Raw genomic sequence first — 21,529 nt, forward strand, 5'->3', positions numbered from 1 at the left:
CAGGGATCCCAGTGTCCCCATGGTCACCCCCTCCCCTTTCCTTGCAGCCACCAGGAAGCTCCAGGACAGGTAAGTGGGGGGCTTGGGCTAGGACTCCCTTTCTCCCTCCCCAGATACCACCCAGACCCCCATTGTCCCCACAGGACCCCCCCAGAGGAGGGGGCTTTGCTCAGTGCCCACATCAGGGGCACTGAGTGTTCAAGGACCGAGTATGAGGGGGGCAGGGACACATCACCCACTGGTGTCACCTCCACCCAGGTCTGCACCACCAGTGTCTCTCTCAGGGCCATCATGGGTGTCCCACACCCATGCCCCACGTCGGGATCCACAAGTCACTAACGCGGAGCTGTCGGGATCCCAGGAGGGACAGTGGGACCCCTGTGACTACAGTGACGTGCTGTGACATTGGGGGTATTGGGGGGCATCGATTTCCCTCAGGGGTCTCTTCTCCTTCTTCACAGCACATCATGGGGCTCTTCATTCCCCCTCCCAGTTCTGGGGAAGCACACAATGTTTTTCCCTCTTATTGTACACAAAATTCTGTTTTCTGGTCAAACTGTGTGAGAAAAAAGACTCGCTCTTTAAAATTTAAAAATGTTTATTAAGGAATAAAAGGGATGATAAACAGCATGCTGGGTGCTTGGAAACTGCCAGAGGCACACGGTTAACTACAGCAATTCTCTTTACATACCTTTTCATTGTAATGGCGAAATACATACTCAAGTGGGTTATACATATTCAAACATTCTTTCCAGTTTACATGTTATGGGAATTCTTTTGCTTGGTTTGACTTTTGATTCATTTTCATAAAGTACATGCCATACTGCAAATTAAATTTACATATTTTATGTCCTCACAAGGTCCCCCTGTTCTGTGGTTTGACAGTTCTTGATAACTGAAGGGTCAGTGGTAAATTCCTCTTTGCATTCTCTCTTTTGATGTTTATTTATTTGCTACTTTTCAATGTGTTCTTCTCATACAGATGAGATACTCCACCATGCATTAAATGAACATTGTCTGTTTCACAAAATTATCTGAGTTATTTTCACCATTGTCACTTAGTTACACAAAAAAAGGCATTAGCTACTTATGCAACAGTTAATGTTATAACACATAGCACATTGTCTCTATCTTGATATTTTGAGAGAGCATAAATTATAATATATTTATCAAACTAAAATATATATTCTACACAGGGATTAGAGCAAAAAGGCCGACAAATTGTAGTGTATCAAAAGCAGTTAAAAAGTGATTACACACTGTATTATATCAAAATAATTTGGAAAAACCAATATAATAGTGAAAGCCAATGACTACAAAGTTATTCATAACAGGGAGAAGGTATATTGTAGGGTTTATCTGACTTCTCCTTATTTTGTCAGCAATAAATTCAATTCAGATCTCTGATTCCAAGGCAGTTTTATCCGTGACAGGATTTGATGAGTGATCTCTCCTGGTCCTTGTCTCAACCCAGGAAGCCTTTGCTCAATTTTCTCTCCCCATCCAGGTGTGGAGGGCAGTGAGAGAGTGGCTGTGGTGGGTGCGGGGCATCCGGCCACTGTCCATCCACGGCAAGGCAGGGAGGAGGAGGAGGGTCCAGGTCAGGTTGTTGAGCAGATTGCTGTGGGATTTGCAGCAGTTTTGTGGTTCTCTCAGTCCCTTACCAAGAGGAACAAACAAACAGTTGCTGCATTTCCGGACTGGTTCCCTGTCAACTGCCCCTGCAGCGGTGTTTCCAGCCAGCCCTGCTCTGAAAACCATCAAAGGCCCTCACAGAGCCACTGCTTGGGCTCCCTTTGGGGTTTGTTCTTCTTGCAGGGCTGAGCAAACCACAGGCAGGCATTTTCCCCCCACAGAATTCTCACCTCTGCAGAAGCTCCACACACCCAGAGCCTCTCAGAATCTGTCTGGGGTGACCCCCAGGCGTCTAGCACCTGGTGGGGGCTGTGTTAGGCCCAGGGTCACCCCAAAATTCTGAGGCACTCAGGGAAGGAGCTGGGACCTATGGGTCCGCCCAGCCACTGCCTGCCCCTGGCACTCCCTTTCCGCTGGAAATCAAATCATGAGTACCCCATTTCTTATGTCCCCACTCTCCCAGGGATCCATATTCCAGTACTGATATTCCCCAAGATATCCATGTCCCAGGACGCCTCCTTCCCAAGGAACCCTTTCCTACTCATTCCATCCCCTGAAATCCTCCCTACCCCAGGACCTTGATTTTCCCAGGACCTCCCATTCTCCCCCAGCATCCTCATCCCATGACCCCACATCCCTGGAGCCCACGTTCCTCTGGGACTCCCATCCCTGAGCCCCCGAGACATGGGACCCCCATTCCCATGGGAACACCATCCCCAGTGACTCCTCCTCCTCAGCACCCCCATTCCCAGGGACCCCAATTCCCCAAGGACCTTCGATTCCTCTGGACACTCATTCCTGGGACCCCAAACCCTCTGAGCCCCACACTCCTGGGAACCCCATGTCCCACTGTGTCACACTCAGCATTGTCCCCGTCCTGTACCCACCCTGCTCACAGCCTGTGCTCAGCTTGTGGCCACGCTGCCCCACCAAGGGCCACCTACACATGACGTGATCTCGCTTCCTTCCCCTTTGCCCAAAGAGCCACCACCCAGGGGACAGCCACCACTGGCAGTTGTGACAGGGAGTCCATGTGGCTGGGGACACCGGGATGGCCGGGAAGGTGGTGCTGCTGCTGTGAGGTGAGTGCCCCGGGCACGGGCCTGAAGTGCCAGGGATGAGGAGGGAGGGGGCACAGGAAGCCTGCCAGGTCCCCTGAGGTCCCCAATGGCAGCAGTGCCATTCCATGTTACCCACAGTGGACCTGAGTGGGAACGGGTATGGAGGGTAGCTTTGGGGACAGGAACAGGGGACAGGAATTTGGGGATGGGGATGTGGGGACAGGAATGTGGGGACTGGCACCTTTGGGCTCAGGTACCTCTGGGGATAGGGACAAGGGAACTGGGATACCGGGACAGAATGGGACAAGAACAGTGAGCATGTTGCCATGGGGATGGGAACATGGGGATGGGATCATGACCTGGTGGGGGTGACCTGGGCCAGCATGGGCTGTGTTTGTGGTGTCCTCATGCCAAGGGTGTCCAAACTGTCCCCATGTTCTGCCTCAGCCCAGGGTGGCCTCAGTGTCCCTGTTCCCAAGGTGTCTGTGCCACAGGGATGTGGTGCACGAGTGGCTCTGACACAGACATCTCCCCCTGCCTCTCCAAATATTTTGGGGACCACTCCCATGCACTTTCCCACAAGAACTGCTCTTCCCACGGGGACAGTTTGGGGACAATCCTCAGACCCTGTACCCCTGTGTCTCTGTTCCCACACTGCTACCCTGTCCCTTCTCCCTTCCAACCCAGACCCTCAGCCTCGCTGGTGAGTCCTCATGGAATGCCATGGCCTCACCCTGCTCTCCCCAGCCCCACGCTGGCCCTGGCAGGCTGGTGTCCCCTGTCACCCACAGGTGCCCAGACCACCCAGCTCCTGGTGGAGCCCCCCTGGATGCCGGCAGTGCTGTGGGACCGGGTGACCCTGACCTGCCAGGGCTCGGGGACTGCCAGTGCCGCCACGAGGTACAAGGACAGGCAGCACTGTTGGCAGGGACGCAACACTGTGTGTGTCACCAAGAGTGGCATCTACACGTTTGACAGACCCGGCAGGGGGCTCAGCCCCCCCGTGAGACTCCTAGACGGTGAGGATGGTTTAGGTGTCGCCAGCCTGGCAGCTGCGGGGACCTCGAGGGCTCTGGGTGGGCTTCGCTCCATGCATCACCTCCTGTGTGACCAGAGCCTGTCCCCTGCTCTGGGGACATTCCAAAGTACCCAGTGTGGGTGGAACTCGTGTTGGAATCGGGGAGCCTTGTGCACAGGGTGTGACCAGATGGGGGTGTGCCAGTGCTCTCCCCCAGACTGGCTGGTGCTGCAGGTGCTGGCACAGGTACTACTGGAGGGGGACACGGCGACACTGCAACACTGCGCTACCGGGGCTGGCGGGACAGCACGGTCACCTTAGTGTCCTTCTACCAAGAGGAGACAAAAATGGGGGGGCTACGTGGCAGACCGAGCTGTCTCTGTCCCATCTGCAGCTGCACCACAGTGGCCACTACAGGTGCAGGGGCTGGGTGGGATCCTGGGCATGGCAGGAGTCAGCGCCAGTGCCAGTCTACTGTGAGTGACCCACAGCCCCCACCCCAACACCCCCACAGGCCCTCCCCAAAGACTTGGGCTCTCAAATCTCCCTCCCCTCTCCTTCCCAGAGCTCTTCTCAGTGCCGGTGCTGGAGCATCCCCCCGAGCCCACTGTGGGGTCCCCCCTGACTCTCAGCTGCCTCAGCACCCCCAGCCCCCTGCGGCCCTGAGCCCCCCTCCTGCACGTGTTCTACTGGGACGAGCAGGTGGTGGGGGGCCCGCAGAGGTGCTGCTGGTGCCCGCCATGGGGGGCTTGTCCTCGAGGAATTACAGCTGTGAGGTGTGCCCCGAGGGCGGGGCCGTGCCGAACAGCAGCGCCCGGCTCCACATCGCGGTGCCCAGTGAGTGCAGGGATGGGCTCGGGGAGCTCCAGAGACCCCCCAGGTTCCCTGGTTGGGCACCTCCATGTTCCCCAGACACCTTTCTTGGGTCCCTCTGCCTCTGCCCTGGGTCCCCTCACTCCTCTGTGATGTGACCCCATCCCTGACATCCCCCACCACACCCATCCCCCCGTCCCAATCCCCCCCCACATGCTGCCCTCGCTGTGCCCTCAGCCCTGTCTGTGTCCCCGCAGTGCCCGTGGACAATGCCACCATCACCCCCAGTGTCCTGGAGGTGACACTGCCGGAGACAGGGACACACAGGGACACAGGTGGGGTCACACAGGGTCACCAGGGAGTGCAGGACCCTTGGGGAGATGGGTGACCCTGATGTGTCCCCCTCTGTTTCTTGTAGTGGCCGCAGGGGTCGGTGGGGCCCTTTTGTTCCTGCTCCTGCTTGTGGCTGTCATTGTGGCCTGGCACTGGTGGCACCGTGTGGGTGGGTGACAATGAGAGGACGGGGGGCGTGGAGAGGGGTGGGAAGGCATCCAGAGATGGGGGCCCTAGGGTGGCACCCACAGCCCCTGACTTGGGCAGAGCTGAGCCCTCAGTGACCATGGCTCAGAGCCCTGGGAGCTGTTGGAGGTTCCTGCAGGGATGTTGGGGGTTCTATCAGGGATCCCTCTCTCTGCCAAGCTGGGGTTTCTGGGGGCTCAGAGTGTTGGTGCAAGCGTGGTGGGTCAGGGATACTGGGGGGCCTGGGGAGAATTGTGTGTCTGGTGGTGGTTCAGCATTGCCAAGGGTAGATGGAGGCCCCTGGGTCCCCAAAGTCACCCCTCCAGTTTTCTTTGCAGATGCCAGGAAGCACCAGGAAAGGTGAGTGCAGCCTCCAGCCATGATACACCTTTTACCCAAACCCCCAACACCTCCCATCCCCTTCCACACACCCCCTTGTTCCCACAGGGCCCCCCCAGACCCCCTGGCACCCCCAGTGGAGGATCCTCAGGCGACGTACATGGAGCTGCGAAGGCAACCATGGGAACCCAGTGACATCTACGGCAATCTACACCAAAAGTTGTGATGCTCTGGGAAGCAGGAAGCACTGGGTGACTCTGGGGGTGCTCCCTCCATGGCTCCTGTGGTTGCCCATCCTTCCAAGGGAGGTGGTCATGGCTCAGGGGGAGGTAGCACATGGCACCCTGTGCTATCCATTTCCTCTCCCAGTACCCCCAAGGGCTTCCCCATCCCTTTGCTGGTACCTGCAGGGGCTCCCCAGCCCCGTCCAAGTGCCCAAGTACCCTCAGAGACTGCACCATTCTCTCCCCACAGCGCTTGCAGTGCACCCAGGGCTTCCCCATTCCCCTCCCACTACCCCTGTCCCATCCTGCTGGAAAAGGGGGAACTGGGGAGGATTCTTGCTGAAAGGTTTCTCGGGTGAAAATGAAGCACAAAAGTGGCAATATTATATCTGAGAAGTGTTTATTGATCAAGGAGGGTAAGCGTTCTTACCAAAGGGGGAGAGAAGGGAGTAGAAAGGGAAAAGGATAGAGAGAGAAACACAAGACAGGGACAGCGTTACCGCAAGGAGCCCGGGCGCTCTGTGGGCATCAGCTCTGCAGATGGAGTGTGTGTGCTGCAAGCCAGGGCGAGCCCACATGGCTTTTGTAAATGGCTGGGTGTGATTTCCGAGAACGGCACCTGCGTGTCTCTGGTATGGGTGAGCGATGGCTGCAGGGTGGCTGCTGCGGGCTGGCAGTGGGGGCTGCGGCACTGGTGGCTCTGGGCTGGCTGCGGGGGCTGGGGCTGCGGGGGCAGGTGCAGCAGGCTCGGTGCTGTGGGCAGCATGGGAAACGCGGCAGAGGCGGCGAGTGGGTGGGTGCAGGTAGCATCTGCTCCATCAGGAAGGCAATCAAGGAATGTCCAGGACGAGCAGAAATGAGTTGCCTCAGGGAAGCAGCGAAGCAGGGAAGAACAGGTGTGAACAGGGAAGAAGAAACACCGGGAGGAAAAGGTGAGGGCAGGTAGTATTGGTGATATTTTGCCCAACGTCTGGGAGGAATGATTCATCTGACTCCATCTTATCAGAAGGCTAATTAAGTACTTTATTATACTGTATTATTCTATATTATATTCCATTACATCTAAACTGAATCTGCCAAGCACTCAACTGCGCTCCACTGCACACAATCTCATGACTGTCAGCCGACAGTCCCAACACACACATACCTGGATTCAATTGGTCACTGAATCAAAACACTCACACCAGAATCCAATTACCAATTCCCTTCAGGTAAAGAATCGTCCACAATGCATTCCATTTGTGAAAAACACAGGAGCAGTAAATGAGATGAGAATTGTTTGGATCATTCTTTGCTTCTCTCACTGCATCTCCCAGGTTCAGAGAATGCAAATCCCACAGGGGAGTGTCCTGGTTTAGGACAAATTAGGGGAAATCTGCAAAAGGGAGCCCTCCAAAACAAAACAAACCTCCAACCACCCCTCCCCCAATACTGGGTTCAGGAAGGAATTTCTCGGAGGAGCAAAGTGGAAAACAAAACCTATTTATTTACAAGTAACAAAAGAACACTCCCCAACACAAGGAAAGAAAAGAGACCAGACTGTGTTGTGAAGGGCGCTGAGCTTCTGTCGCAGGCTTTGGGTGTCCTGGAGCTCTCAGGTCAGGTCCGGAGCCGGTCCAGTATCTTCAGGGGAGAGTAAGAAAAAGGGAACAAAAGAAAAGGAAAAAAAAACAGCGCAAAAAGCAGAAAGCAAGCAAGCAAGCGGCTAGCCAAGCCAAGCAGCCAAAAGCCAAAAGCGAAAGTGCCTGGTCACACACTCCCTCCTCTCTTCCCCGCCCCGCCGCAGCAGGACGGCCGGGGGGGGGGGGGAGGAAAGGCACAGCTGCCAGACACAACACACGATATTGGGATAAAGGCTGTCATTCCACGACAATGGGAAACCTGAGCTTGTGGAAGGGGCTGAAAGATGCCCTGATCCTCTGTAGGGACACTGAGGCTGAAGCAGGAGCCTGAGCCCTCTCTGGGGGAGCTTCCTCCAAGCTGGAATTTGTGCCGTGCTGGGAGAGGAGGAGGAGGGGGAGAAGGCTGGTGCTGTGTGGCAGGAGCAGGAGGTTTGGGCCGCAGGACATTCCGTCTGCGCCGCTGCCCCACAATGGGCAGCCGTGCCCGGGGCTCTGGGCCTGGCCCCGCGTGTGCTGAGCTCCCGACACTGCGGGAGCTCCCCGGTCTGGGCTCAGCTTCCCGCTGGGCCTTGGTAGCAGGCCGGGCTTCAGCTGGGATCAGCAGCAGCTGGAAATACCTCTGTGCATCTCCATTTGCTGCTGCTGCTCAGAAGAAACCATGGAGGGAGTCAAGAAGGTCTGGTTTCTCTTTCTCCTGTGGAATTTTCATTTGATTTGACACTCGAGAGGCAATTTCTGTGATGGCCTCTGTAAGTTGATTCTATTTCAGCAGCAGCAGCAACAGGGCTGTGTTTGAACACTGCATATGTGGACTGTGTGGCTGCTTTAATTCTCCTTGACTTAGTGCTCAGGGACTTGAGAGCATTTGTGCGGGGCGTACACGGCCCTGGAATCCGGCTATCTGGTGAGGGGCGAAGGCCAGGGCCCCTGCGCAGCTAAAGCCAGCCCCCCTCGGCGTCTTGGCCTCAGGCTGAGCTGGCTGATAGCTCGGAGCGGCGCGATGTGAGACGAATTAGGAGGCGACCACTTGCTGGAGGTAAACTGTCGGTTTATTGCAGAAGCACCAATGAGGAGGGGAACCACCCAGCAAATGGCCCCGAACAGGGGGCGGGAGAGGGTTTTAAGGGAAAAGGGGGGAAGAAGGCAGGGAAACCCAGCTAACCAAAAGTAATACATATTTGGAGGTACGAAACATAACTGATATACTAAAGTAACCAACTGTTATAAATCATAGGAGGGGCTCTGGGGCTACAGCCAACCATAACTCCCAGAGAAAAGAAAATTCTCGAAACCTGGGAGGAGAAAAGGAGTGATTGACTGAGCCCAAGGAGGAAACAACTTTCACTTTATAAGAGAAACCAGGGGAGGAGCAGTTTCATTTCCATAGCAACCTAACTGACAGGGTAGCAGCAGGAAGTCCTGGGAAAGGGAGAAACCATTTAATACAGAAAATGGGGGGAGCAAACTAACAAACTTAAGGACACACCACAGGAAGCATTTCAAGATCTGCTAATCCTGATGCCTGTGACCAAAAGCCTGAGTTCACCTGTTGCCAGCCGGGGACTATGTAAAAACAACCAACAGGACAGGACTGCTGAGGAATGTGTCTCGAGCTGTTTATTTTCCAGCATCAGTCTCATTACATGGTTATGACAATGAGAAGGTGCCAGCAGCTTGTGTCCTCAGCAGCAGATGAAGAATACAATGTTACAACTTACTTAAAAAGTTTTTTTACCAATCACACAAAGCAAAAGCATATTGACAGTAGTTCCATCCAACCACTATAAGCACAGGTACCTTTGGTTAAAACAGTGCTTGCTTATTTTGAATACAATACCTGCTTGTGAACCTTTAAACAAAATGCACAGAGCTCAAGCTTAGAACTTCTTAATATCTCGCTAAATACACTTTTCTGTAGCTTAGGGAGTTATTCTACCAAGCGTTAATACACAGACCATTGTTCTATTTGTCCTTACTTTCTACTTCTAATATAACTTTTCTGCTGACAAATCTTACAGCTTCCGCTTAGCTCTAATCACAGTTCTGTGACGAAGTGAAGGGAGACGACCATCCGATTGATGAGCATCGAACTCCAATTTATTGATCCCGCTTACACACTTTTATAATGGTGTTAGTCAAGCTCATACATATTACAAACCTGAGCTCATCATTGGTCACAGATTACACACCAACCCCTACTTTGTTGCCGAAACCTGTGGTTTTCTTGTTGAGACTAACACTTGTTTTTCTCATCCTGTTATTGACTTGTGATTTATCATTCAAGGCCTCCATGTTTTTCACCATGCCTTTCTCACTGTCTCCTCAAGGACAAGGTGTTTACTGTTGTTAAGGGAAAGCCTGAGAACTTGCTGCTTACAGCTGCCTTTTATTTTTTAACCAGCTGTATATGCTCATGGCCTCTTTCTATAAGCCATGCTTGAGCAAAGCTCTCCACAGTTCTGCTGTCTCTGAGGCCTACATTTTGCAGCTTTCCCAAAACCCTCTGATTTGAAGGATTCTTTAATTCACTGTCACTAAAGCACCACGGGTAACGCTGATCAAAAAAGGCAGTTGCAGTTTTAAAGATAAATTTCAAGTGTCAAGCAGAAGAGTGGAAAGAGCAGCCAGGATCTCCATTTCCCAAGGCAAAGGCACTAGCAGCCTCCTGCTGTCAGCTCAGGGTGAGTAAAACAGTGCTGAAAAAACAGCGCTGGAACCTAATCCTGTCTTTCTCTGAGGGCTGGCTCAGGGCAGCACAGGCGGGCCCTGAGCAGTCAGGGCTGTGTGTGGGTGATTGCTGCTCTAGTCCAGAACTGAGCTGGAAAAATCCCTTGGGAGCTGAGGCAGGGGCAGGCGGGAAGGGGCCGGCGCTGCTGCTGCTCCTGGCCGGGAGCCCCGGCTGGGCCGGGCCGGTGCCCCCTGTGCTGTGGCTGCTGCTGCTGCCAGAGCCGGGCGGGACTCAGGGACAGGGAACAGACACGGGGGGATAGCAAAGGCCTGGTGGCTGCAGGGATGGTGGTGCTGGGGCCAGGGCCAGCACAGAGCTTCAGCCCGCAATGAACCCCAAGGGAAACGCTGAGGAAAGGCTCCATTTCAGCCTTTCTGCACTCGTGGCTGTGAAGGAACTGAAATAAAAGGAGAACAAGCAGGGCCCGACCACTTCTCCTCTGGGAGGAGCTCCAGGCCTGGGGCTGTGCGGGGCCATGAGAGGCTGTGACGGGCTGTGAGGGGCTGAGAGGGGCCATGAGGGGTCATAAAGAGTTTTTAGGAGCCATGAAGGGTTCTCTGAGGGGCCATGAAGGGCTGTTAGGGACCTTGATGGGGAGAAGGCTCTCTGAGAGGCTGTGGGAGGATAGGCACCTCCTGGAACCAAGGATCACTTATGACACTGTGAAACCAAGGAGAGTTGTTTGCAGTTTGGAAACTTAGGGAGTCAAAAGTCCATTGAGACATTCTGGAGCCTCATGGAACCATGGAGACTATTATGACACTTCAGGACCCATTGGAACCAAGGGGCCATTGTGACACTGCAGGGTCTCGTTTAACCAAGGGCCCATTGTAGCATGACAGGGCCTCATGGAATCAAGGAGATCGCACTGGGGGTCCATGAGATCATGAGGACTTTCTGACTCTGTGGAACCAAAGAGACCATTGTGACACTACAGGGCTTGGTGGAACCAAGAACTCATGTAACAGCGAGGAGCCCAGTGGAATCAAGGGGCCATTCCATACTTCAGGACTTCGTGGAGCCAAGGTGCCCTTGTGACACTGCTGGGCCTCATGGAATCCTGGAGACCATTAGGGCACTTGGAGGCCTTGTTGAGTCTATGGGCTCTGCAGGCTTTGTGGAACCAAGGAGCTCATTGTGACACTGCAGGGCCTCATGGAAACAAAGAGACCATTCTGGCACTCTGAGTCCCCATGGCACCAAGGGGCCTGTGTGCCACAGCCATGCCCTGAGAAACCAAGGATCCATTGTGATTCTGGAGAGCCAAATAGAACCAAGGAGCCATTGTGCCATTGCTCTATTCCATGGAACAAAATAAACCATTTTGACACTGTAAGACCTCCTGGAAGCAAGGGGCCATTGTGCCACTGCAGAGCCAAGGCGACAATTGTGGTATTGCTGTGCCTTATGGAAAAAAAGATCTGCTGTGACACTATGGGGCCTTATGGAACTGAGGGGCAATTGGGATGCTGCAGGGTTCCAGGGATTCAAAAACACGGAAAATTCTGGTTGGCTTGGCCTCACTGGTCCAGCTGACCTTGGAATGTTGAGGGTGTCTTCTCATCTGCCCCTGAAGCCCTGGAGTTCTGTGCTTTCCTCCCTGTGGGAAAGAACTCTCCTTATCCAGGGGTTCATGGATGAAATTGGGATTCTACCTCCATATTTGATTATATCCAAAGATTTTCCCACATGAAACCATCCAGAACAGGCAGCTCTGGATGGCCTTGTCATCTTAGGGGCCATCTCTCATCTGCCTTCAAAACGTTGAGCAGCCAAGCTCTTCTTTCTATGGAAAAACATCTTTCAAGTCCAGGTGTCCATAGCCAAAATTGGGAATCCACCTCCAAAATTCTTTATATCCCAGGACAGCTCCCAGACAAAAGCTGCCAGGACTGTCTAGGTTCCCTTGGCTTCCTGAGGGCCAGCTCTTATCTGCCTGTGAAACACTTGGCCTCTGCCCTTTCCTTCCTGTGGAGAAGAACTGGTGCAGGCACCCATGGCTGAAATGGAATTCCACCTCCAAAATTCCCCAAATATCCAAGGGTCACTCCCAGACAAAAGCTGCAAGAACAGACAGATCTGGTTTGCCATGGCCTCTGGTGACTGCCTCTGATCTGCCATCAAAACCCTGGGGCTCTGTGGTTTCCTTCCTGTAGAAAAGAACCGTCCTTCTTGTCCAGGCAGCCATGGCCTCATGCACATGAGCACTGTACAGGGATAGAGGAGCTCTGTGCTCAGTGGGGTGGGGACTGAGGACAGCAGAGGAAAGCCCTGGGATGGACTGAAGGGAGGTTTCAGAGATGGTGGATCCTTTCAACATGGTGGAGAACAGCCTGAAAAAGGAAAACATCAATGCCAAGGGCCGCTGGGGAGGCTCAGATTGGGAACAAAGAGTACGGAACTTTGCTCCCAGGGTAGGGCTGTGGTGAAACACATTCCCCAGAAGGAGTCTGGTCAGCCCAAGGCTTTGTATGGGCAGGCAGAGGCAGGCAGGAGGCAGAGCTGTCAGCAAAGGAAGGGGCCAGCCAGGTGGGGCAGCGGGGGATGAGTTTTACAACATGGCTTATGTGGTCCAAGACCTGTTCCACATTGCCAAAAGATGGCTGCATCCTTGCGAGATATTATTTGGCCAACACCCCTGTCAATCACTGTAACACAAGGTGACCAGGAGAGATTCACATCAGACCTCTGTCATTAGTTTGGTTCCACTGAAGGACAAAAGTTTATTCTGTACTATCTTCATTTTGAAAGTAAGAGCAGTGATACTGGAGTCTTATGTAGCAGGGGACATGGTGTACCACAGGGAACATGTGGACCATGGTAAAAGATGTTAAATTAATAAATAAATAAAATACATTAAATTTAAAAATACATTTATAAATGTCTAAATACAAACATTCCCAGATGTTCCAGGAGTGCCTCAGCCTCATGGTATGGGATGAAAACGTATCACCATGAGTCAGCATAGTGGCTCTCCAGATGGCTTTCCAGAATGGCTGGTATTACTGCCTAGTCTTACAGGGTTAATATTGGGGTGCAAGGAAGCAGCATTCTTGAATTTCACTAGACTTAATATGGAATGTTAGGGCAAGAACCAAAGAAGGAAAAAGGAGGGATCAAGGTTGTTTGGTGAAAAATAGACATAGGAAAATAGAGGAATAATACAATAAGTGGGGTCAGTCATGCTGACAGATGTTGACAAATACTGGTCAGTGTGCTTGTAAGGCCCTGCCTTGCACCTGGTCCCTGCACTGTTCCGCAGTACCCTGTTTCCTCATGTATAGGGACTCAAGGTGTATTTTCTGACTGCCCTGCAGAGCCAGTGGGATCTGGTGAAGTCAGATGAGAAACCTTTTTGCACTCTTGTCTGTGTGTATGAACATGTCTGTATGAGGTAGCTGAAAAGTTGTGTGTCCAAAGGCCAGCTACAGGGTGATCCATATGGTGTTGATAAAGGTACCCTTTATCATGGTATACCATGATAACTTATCCTTTGGGGCTCAGTAATCTAAAGATTTCTAGAATGTCTTATGGATAGGCCTTAGTTACTCTTAATCACCCCTTTTTTCCCTCTAAAAAATGCAAGTGACATCAGGTTAGTTATAATTTCACACATAAACTTCTTAAAAAAGAAGCACCATAAGGCTGCAGGACAAAGTCACTTCCCAGTTGTCCTCTTCAGTTATGTTTCAAGCTTCCAGAAAAATAATTGCATTGAAAAATGCATGAACTCTTACTTGGCCGCTTCCTGGAGTGCAATGGTCATGAATTCCAATGCCTAAAATGATTCCTAATTATTTTTACCTTTGTATTACATATTACACACTAAGAAGGACACCCTTGTATTCAGAAAGGTCAGTTTCATTATAATGAAAACCACCAAAGGATTAGTATAAGGACTTATGATCCTATATTTTCAGAAAAGAGGGATGAGAATTTATGTTTTGGTGCTCTGTAGCCATCCATGTGGACAACATTCCAATATGCCAAGGTATATGTCCAAAAGGTACAGGGGAACCTGTTCCCAGAGCCTGCAGGGACAGAGGCGCAGGGCAGGGACACCGTGGGACAGCCTGGGCAGCACAGGGCATAGGCATGTGAAGCAGATGCAAGACAGCCCTGGCAGAGCCAACTTGGGCAGCACTTTGGCCATGGCTGCTGGGCCTGGGCCTGAGGCCACAATGGGACAGGTGACCCTTGCAGGCCTGGGGCCTCATTGCCTCCTTTTCCCTGCTCAGCAACCTGGCAGGGGCCACCCCATGCTCCTGCCCTTGCCATTGCACAGCCCCACATGTCAGTGCCCATCCCGGGAAGAGCCCTGAGCAAGAAGGGAGGGACAGGATCTGCCTGGCCAGGGGCTGGGGCTCAGGCCTTGGCCCTTTGCATTCCTCAAACACATCCAGGTGTGCTCAGGACCAGAGACACCTTGGCCTTGTTTGTCCCCAGCTGTCAACACTGCCTCCAGTGTTCTGCTCTAACTGGAACCTGGGGACACTTTCTCATTCGTGTTCCTCACTGGGACCTATTAAAACTTCAAGAAACTTTAGACTCTAAATTTAAGTTTGAGTTCTTGAGAAGTTTTCTGCACACTCTCTCAGGGACTGAGTCTGATGCACAACACCAAATCCCTGAGAGGCTCATTAAAGTCCTCATGCTGTGTCTGTGCTGCTGAGCTTTAAAGGAACAGCTCTTCCCAGGACCAGCTCCTCTCCCAGCCCAGCAGGGCTGAGGGCTCTGCCTGCAGGCACTGAGGGACAGGAGCCAGGCAGAGACAGGCTGAAGGCAATCAGGATTGGGAAGACATTGAGCTGAGACTGCACCTGGGGAAAGATCTTCACAGCCCTGTGCATGGTGAGTGTGTGGGTACAGGGCAATGTCCCTTGTGCTCCTGGAGGGATCTCCTGAAGCCAGCACACCCCACAGCCTGGGGGATGTGTCAGGAGGACTCTCCCAGTCTCTGTCTGGCACAAGAGCAGGAGGAGGAGGATGTGCTGCAGAGCGGGGCTGCCCTGGGCACTGTCAGAGGACAGGGCAGGATGGCTCCTGCTGCCAGGGACGGCTGCAGGGGCTGAGCTGGGGCTGCAGCCACGGCTGCCCAGGGCTGTCCTGCAGAGCAGCTCCTGCAGCCCTCAGGGCTCTTGGCCAGCCCAGGGCATGTGCCACCTGCCAGGGGCAGCTCTCAGCCTGCCTGGCAGCTCCCCATGGATGCCGCAGGGAGAAGTTGCAGGTGGAAGGAGCCACCCCCATCAGGGCAGATTCCTCCTGCTGTGGAGATGGTGCTGCATGGCCAGGGCTGCTCTCAGCTTTCTCCTAAAGGGAAGGGAAAGGGGCTGTCAGCTTTGGCTGTGTCACTGAGACTCCTGCACTGTCACCCTGGGCATCAGGAGATGGGCCTCAGATCTCCCTCAGAAACTGCCTTGTCAGCCTCCTCTCCCTACAGACAGCAGCTGCAGCACCTTGGCTTGCAGCATCTCTGTTTGTCTGGCCTGCCCTTAAGGCCCTGCTACCAGGGAGATGCCCCTGGGCAGTGCCCTGTGCTGGGAGGGGTCTGCAGGGCAGAGCTGAGCCCCCAGGGCTGTGCTGGGCTCTGGCAGCACTGGCAGGGACAAGGCTTGGATATGGAGAAACTGCTCCCAGTGGGCACAACTCCAGGCACCAGAGAGCCAGACCAATCCTTGGTATCCCTTCCACTGAGGTGGACAGGGAAAGAGAGGAGGATTTGGAGAAAATTATTTTTAAACTGGAGTATTCAAAAATTCCTCTTTATTGTTCAATCAAGTTATAAGTGCAATCACTGTGAAATAGTGAGAGGTAAAATGAGCAAAGTGCACCTGTGTGGGATGAGTGGGTCTGATTGTGCTGGGGCACAGGGAGCCCTGTTTTCCCTTTGGGCTCCCCGGTGCTCTGGCAGAGAGCAATGCACAAGACAAGGCAACAGGACAAACCTGATCTCAGAGATAACAAGGTCCAGCAAATTCCCCCAAAAAGGAAGTATATTTGAGGGGATTTGTAATACAAAAGCATAAGTATAAACCATTAATTCTTTCCCAGCTTATCAGTGTCTTCTTTCAACAGCCCACGATGCCAAAATGAACAAATGTCCAACAGCAGCTCCATCAGGCACTTCCTCCTGCTGGCATTGGCAGATACGCGGCAGCTGCAGCTCCTGCACTTCTGCCTCTTGCTGGGCATCTCCCTGGCAGCCCTCCTGGGCAACGGCCTCATCATCAGCGCCGTAGCCTGCGGCCACCACCTGCACACGCCCATGTTCTTCTTCCTGCTCAATCTGGCCCTCGCTGACCTGGGCTCCATCTGCACCACTGTCCCCAAAGCCATGCACAATTCCCTCTGGGACACCAGGAACATCTCCTACACTGGATGTGCTGCTCAGCTCTTTCTGTTTGTATTTTTCATTTCTGCCGAATTTTCCCTCCTGACTATCATGTGCTATGACCGCTATGTGTCCATCTGCAAACCCCTGCACTACGGGACCCTCCTGGGCAGCAGAGCTTGTGCCCACATGGCAGCAGCTGCCTGGGCCAGTGCCTTTCTCCATGCTCTGCTGCACACAGCCAATACATTTTCCCTGCCCCTGTGCCATGGCAATGCCCTGGGCCAGTTCTTCTGTGAAATCCCACAGATCCTCAAGCTCTCCTGCTCCAAATCCTACCTCAGGGAACTTAAGCTCATTGTAGTTAGTGCTTTTCTGTTATTTGGTTGCTTTGTGTTCATGGTTTTCTCCTATGTGCAGATCTTCAGGGCTGTGCTGAGGATCCCCTCTGAGCAGGGACGGCACAAAGCCTTTTCCACCTGCCTCCCTCACCTGGCTGTGGTCACTCTGTTCCTCAGCACTGATATATTTGCACACTTGAAGCCCCCCTCCATGTCCTCCCCATCCCTGGATCTGGCCCTGTCAGTTCTGTACTCGGTGGTGCCTCCAGCCCTGAACCCCCTCATCTACAGCCTGAGGAACCAGGAGCTCAAGCATGGCATAAGAAAAATGATGACTGGATGCTTTTCAGAAGGAATAAAGTACCCCTTTTGTACAGCATAAGATTTAGAGTGTAACTCATTACAGACTCAGTCTACCTTTTCATGTATTGGTAGTGTGGTGGGTGAATAGTTTTGTTTTTCTTGTGATCATCTTGATCACAACATAATCTTATTATTCATCCTTCTTCTATTTAAGTGTTTTTGTCTTGAATTTGACTCAGATATTTTTTAAGTTGGGAATTGTGCTTTGGTTTTTTAAACAAAATAAAGGACCCTGCTTCAAATGCTTTCTCTGCTACCCTTCCACTGAGACTTTTGTAAAAGCTGTGATGCTTTGCAGCACAGCAGCACCGACAGGGAGCACCAGTATGTGATCTTTTCAGAGCTCCCATCGGCTCCTCCACACTCCCCTTTGGAGCCCTTGTTGTGCTCTGTGGTCTGAGACGTCTGGAAGCAGGGACCACAATGATAGCTTTTGTGAGAGAGCTGACCTCCATCCCAGCACGGCCATCAGCAAAGGGATCTCCTCAGCCCAGTGCCTGAGGGCTTCTGCCACAGTCTGTCTCAAGAATATGTCAAGGGATGGATTCTAAAGAGGCTCATTGTTCTCGCAGGGCTCAGTGGGATCAGATCAGGGTCCCAGTGTCACCTACAAGGGACTCAGGTCTGGGTCAGGTTTTCCTTGTGGGTGGCCAGTGCCCATCAGATGGTGAATGGTCTGTGCTGAACCTTCCTGGGGCTCTGCAGCTTGTGCCAGGGCTGATGGCTGGGGAAGGTTTTCTCTACCTCCTCCTTTTACTTCACAGTGCCTCAGTTTTCTGGGGCATCCTCATGGTTTTCAGTGTCACCAGTGCCCAGATCAGTTGTGTCTCCTGAGACATTCTGACAGAGCATTTTTTAAACACAGTCCTCCCCCCCTGCTGAATCCTCTCATCTACAGTCTGTGGAGCAGAAAGGATGAGCTTAGAGAGGCACTGAGAAAAGTGCTCAGGACAGCTGTGAGTGGGGAAATAACACACCAGAGTCACCCATAAAAACTGACCCTCATGACAGGGACAGCTGGACAGGGTTGTGTCCTGGGCACTCCACTGGAAGAGCTTTTTGGTATCAGGGCTGTTGAGAAGGCTGGGCAGTGTCACTGTGGGACCTCTCTCAAACCCCTTGGAAAGGCCAGAGCCATCCCAGAGGGTCCTGGGCATTTGGGAAGGACAGATGTGGAACCAGTCTGCAAAGAGGACAGGGAGGGGGACTGGGAGAGTCACAGCCTGGTCAGGCTCAGCAGGGAAGGGGATGTGGGAAATCCTCCTGCAGACATTCCAGGCACTGGCAGGACAGAGCATGGACTGCAGAACCCACGTGGGAGGGAAAAGAAGGGGATGTTGTGTGCCCAGACTTCAGCCAGGCCTGGGACAGGGTCTGCTGTGGTCTCCTCACAGCAAGACTGGAGAGAGCTGGGCTGAAGGAGTGGAACATGGACTGGGTAGAAATTTGGCTGAAAGAACAATGAGGGTCAAATGTCACCTATGGCAGCTACGCGCTGGTGACATCCCTCAGTGACCAGCCCTTGGCCACCACTGTGGAATATTTCTATTGTCTCTAAAATGGCATGAGATGTACTTTCAATTCCTTTGTGGATGCTGCCAAATTGCAGGGAGTCTGTGACTGAACTCATCTAGTTAATGGTGACTGCAAAATGTAATTGGGCAAGATGATTGAGTTGGGTAAATTTGTCTTGCCATCAGGTGGCAAGCAAGCTACAAGAAAGAGCAGAAAAAACTTATACAACAGAAGAAATGCAGTTCAATAGGGAAAAACCCAAACCCAACCAAAAAATACAAACCCCAAACCCAGTCAAGAAAACCAAAGCAAGACCCACCCACAACAACAAAAAAACCACACAAACAAACTAACCACAAAAAGAAAAGGTCACAAAAAGAAGAAAAGCAAATTCACAAGAAATCTCCTATCAGCAGAAAATATTTAACCACCTTTTGGCAGGAAAGGATTCTGTATGTGTAGGTGCTGTTCTGAAAGAAAAATGTCTTAAAAAAGAAATTAATCCCATACCCTACTTGCCCCCCTGTTTCTCTCAGTTGATTGCTGATCATGGTGTGACATGGAATGGAACATCCCTTGGGTCAGTCCAGCCCAGCTGTCCCATACCTGTTCCCCAGGAACACTTGCCCACCCCAGGCCCATAGGTTGTGGGGGTTGCAGACGCTTCATGCAGGGCGAGCACTGAGACAAGGACAGGAGAACAAAACAACATTTACTCTTATCAAGGACAGTAGAACAGAACAGCACAGCCTTGGAGAAACTGATTGAGGATGTACCTGTGGCAAACAGAAGTCACACAAAATGCAAGCAGGATGCCAGCTCAGCTCTGCAAGGCTGACAAAGCAGAAGTTATGCAAAACAATAATATTGCCATACTCAAAAGTGGGGGGTCAAGGAACACCCACCTAAAAGGACACTGGATGTTGAAGAAAAAACCCAAAGAACCATAAAAGGATTTCTGATAAGGGGTGAAGCTATGTCAAATAAACTCAAAGGAAGTGGGGATAGCTAATGGATACATAATCAACATGTGTGATAAAATCTCTGTTCATTTGATGCCCAGTGCACTCCAATGGAGGAAGGATGGCCCAAGTGATGACCATGCTATAATAAAGAATACCTGCTTTCAAATACTCTAAAGTGTTCAGAAGTTTCTGTCCAGTGGGTTTCAGTATCAGTGGTGTCCTTGACTCCATTATGCCCCACAGTTTCACAATGGCCCCTTGGTTCCATGAGGCCCTGCTCTATAACAATGGATCCTTGGTTCCATTGGGTTCCATACTGTCAAAATGGCCTTCTTGGTTCTGCACTGCCACAATGCTCTCCTTGGTTCCACGAGGCCTTGGTGTGTCACAACAGCCCCTTGGTTCTATCAACTGCCAGAGTGTCACCTTGGTCTCTTAGATCTGCAGTGTCACAATGGACAATTAGTCACAAGCAGCCCGGCTGTGACACCATGATAATTAGGTTCCATGGGGCCCCACAGTGTCACAATGGCCCCTTGGCTCCACGAGGTTCCACAGCATCACCATGGTCTCCTTGGATCCACAGTATCTCCATGGACCATTGGCTCCATGTGGCCCTGCTCTGTCACAGTGGTTCCTTGGTTCCATGAAGCCCCAGAGTATAACAAGGGAATCTTGGTCCTGTGAGGTTCTGTACTGTAACAATGGTCTCCTTTGTTCTGGACTGTAACAATGGACCCTTGGTTCCACAAGGTTCCACGATGTCACAATGGTCTCCTTGATTCCATCAGGCCTTGCTGTGTCACAATGGACCCATGGTTCCATAAGCTTCCATGGTGTCACCATGGTCTCCTCAGATCCACATTGTCACAATGGACAATTGGCTCCATGGCCCCTGCTGTGTCACAATAAACCCTCAGTGCCAGGAGGTTCTGTGGTGTCACAATGGTCTGCCTGGTTCAACGAGGCCCTGGAGTGTCACAATGGCTGCTTGATTCCATGAGCTTCCATAGCATCAACAATGGTCTCCTTGTTTCGGCAGAGTCATAATGGACCCTGGCTCTATGAGGTCCCTAAATTCACTGGTCTCCTGGGTTCCATGTGGCCCCGCTGTGTCACATTGGACCCTGGGTTCCATGAAGTTCTTCAGTGTCACAATGGCCCCCTGGATCCATGAGGTCCCACAGTGTCACCATGGTGTCCTTGGATCCACACTGCCATAAGGAACCATTGTTGCAGCCGGAATACCTGCTAATAAAGCCCAGGATAGGGAAGCAAAAAGGGCCTTTGCATGGTATCCACAGATGTTTAATTCAGCCGTGCGGTGAGATGTTCAGGGTCACAAGGCAGGACTCCAGGGGGCAGTCCAGGTTTCTGTATCTCCAGAGGAAGGGGCTGATCAGTGCCATGGGGGCAGTACAAAGATGGGGCCAATGGGGTAATGGGGAGGGAGGGGCTGAGGGACACAGAAAAGGGGAAGGAGCCAATGGGGTCAAACAGCTTTTGAGGGAAGCTTCTTGTGTCTCTCTCTCCCTTCTAACCCAGGGAATGCCTCTCAGGGTCTCCACAGCTGCAGAGTGACAAAATGGCCCCTTGGTTCTTTTGGGGTCCTCAGGATTCCAGTGGCCCTTGGCTGCATGAGGCCCAGCTGTGTCACACTGGCCCCTTGCTTCCATTGGGCCCCACAGTGTCACAATTGTGCTCCTTTAGTTCCATGAGGCCCCTCAATGTCACAATGGACCTCTGGTTCCATGAGTCCCACATTGTTCCATGAATCCTTAGTTCCATGGGGATGTCACATCCTTAGTTCCTGTAGTGTCACAATGGTCCCTTGGTTCCATGGTGCCACACAGTGCCACAATTGCCCAACAGGGCCTCATAGTGTTACAATAGACTCCTTGGTTCCATGGAAACACAAATTGCCACAATGGCCCTTTGGTTTCACAAAGCCTCAAGGTGTAGAAATGGCCCCCATGGTTTCCTGCAGCCATGCTGTGTCACAATGGATCAATGGTTCCATGATGCCCCAGAGTGTCACAATGGTCTCCTTGATTC

The 21,529-nt window shown here is 52.3% G+C and overlaps 2 protein-coding genes across 3 annotated transcripts; both read left to right on the forward strand.

Annotated features, from left to right (window-relative positions):
- The first annotated feature begins 2,600 nt into the window (after positions 1 to 2,600).
- Positions 2,601 to 6,211, forward strand: LOC141730006 (uncharacterized). Of its 2 annotated transcripts, XM_074546649.1 has the most exons (8): positions 2,601 to 2,717; positions 3,488 to 3,715; positions 4,109 to 4,190; positions 4,280 to 4,551; positions 4,785 to 4,862; positions 4,946 to 5,029; positions 5,385 to 5,406; positions 5,494 to 6,209. In XM_074546649.1, exons 2-8 carry the CDS (start codon positions 3,526 to 3,528, stop codon positions 5,609 to 5,611), a joined length of 846 nt encoding a protein of 281 aa, XP_074402750.1. In that variant the 5' UTR covers positions 2,601 to 2,717; positions 3,488 to 3,525; the 3' UTR covers positions 5,612 to 6,209. The 2 variants fall into 2 exon arrangements, with proteins under 2 accessions (XP_074402750.1, XP_074402749.1); XM_074546648.1 differs by lacking the exons at positions 2,601 to 2,717; positions 5,385 to 5,406 and having other exon boundaries at positions 3,596 to 4,190; positions 5,494 to 6,211.
- A 9,831-nt stretch (positions 6,212 to 16,042) lies between these two features.
- On the forward strand, positions 16,043 to 17,013 carry LOC141730224 (olfactory receptor 14C36-like). The gene has a single exon (XM_074547655.1). The coding sequence runs from the start codon at positions 16,057 to 16,059 to the stop codon at positions 17,011 to 17,013; it is 957 nt and encodes a 318-aa protein (XP_074403756.1). The 5' UTR covers positions 16,043 to 16,056.
- Positions 17,014 to 21,529: the final 4,516 nt, after the last annotated feature.

The sequence above is a fragment of the Zonotrichia albicollis genome, chromosome 9, assembly GCF_047830755.1.
Source record: "Zonotrichia albicollis isolate bZonAlb1 chromosome 9, bZonAlb1.hap1, whole genome shotgun sequence".
Lineage (NCBI taxonomy): Eukaryota > Metazoa > Chordata > Aves > Passeriformes > Passerellidae > Zonotrichia > Zonotrichia albicollis.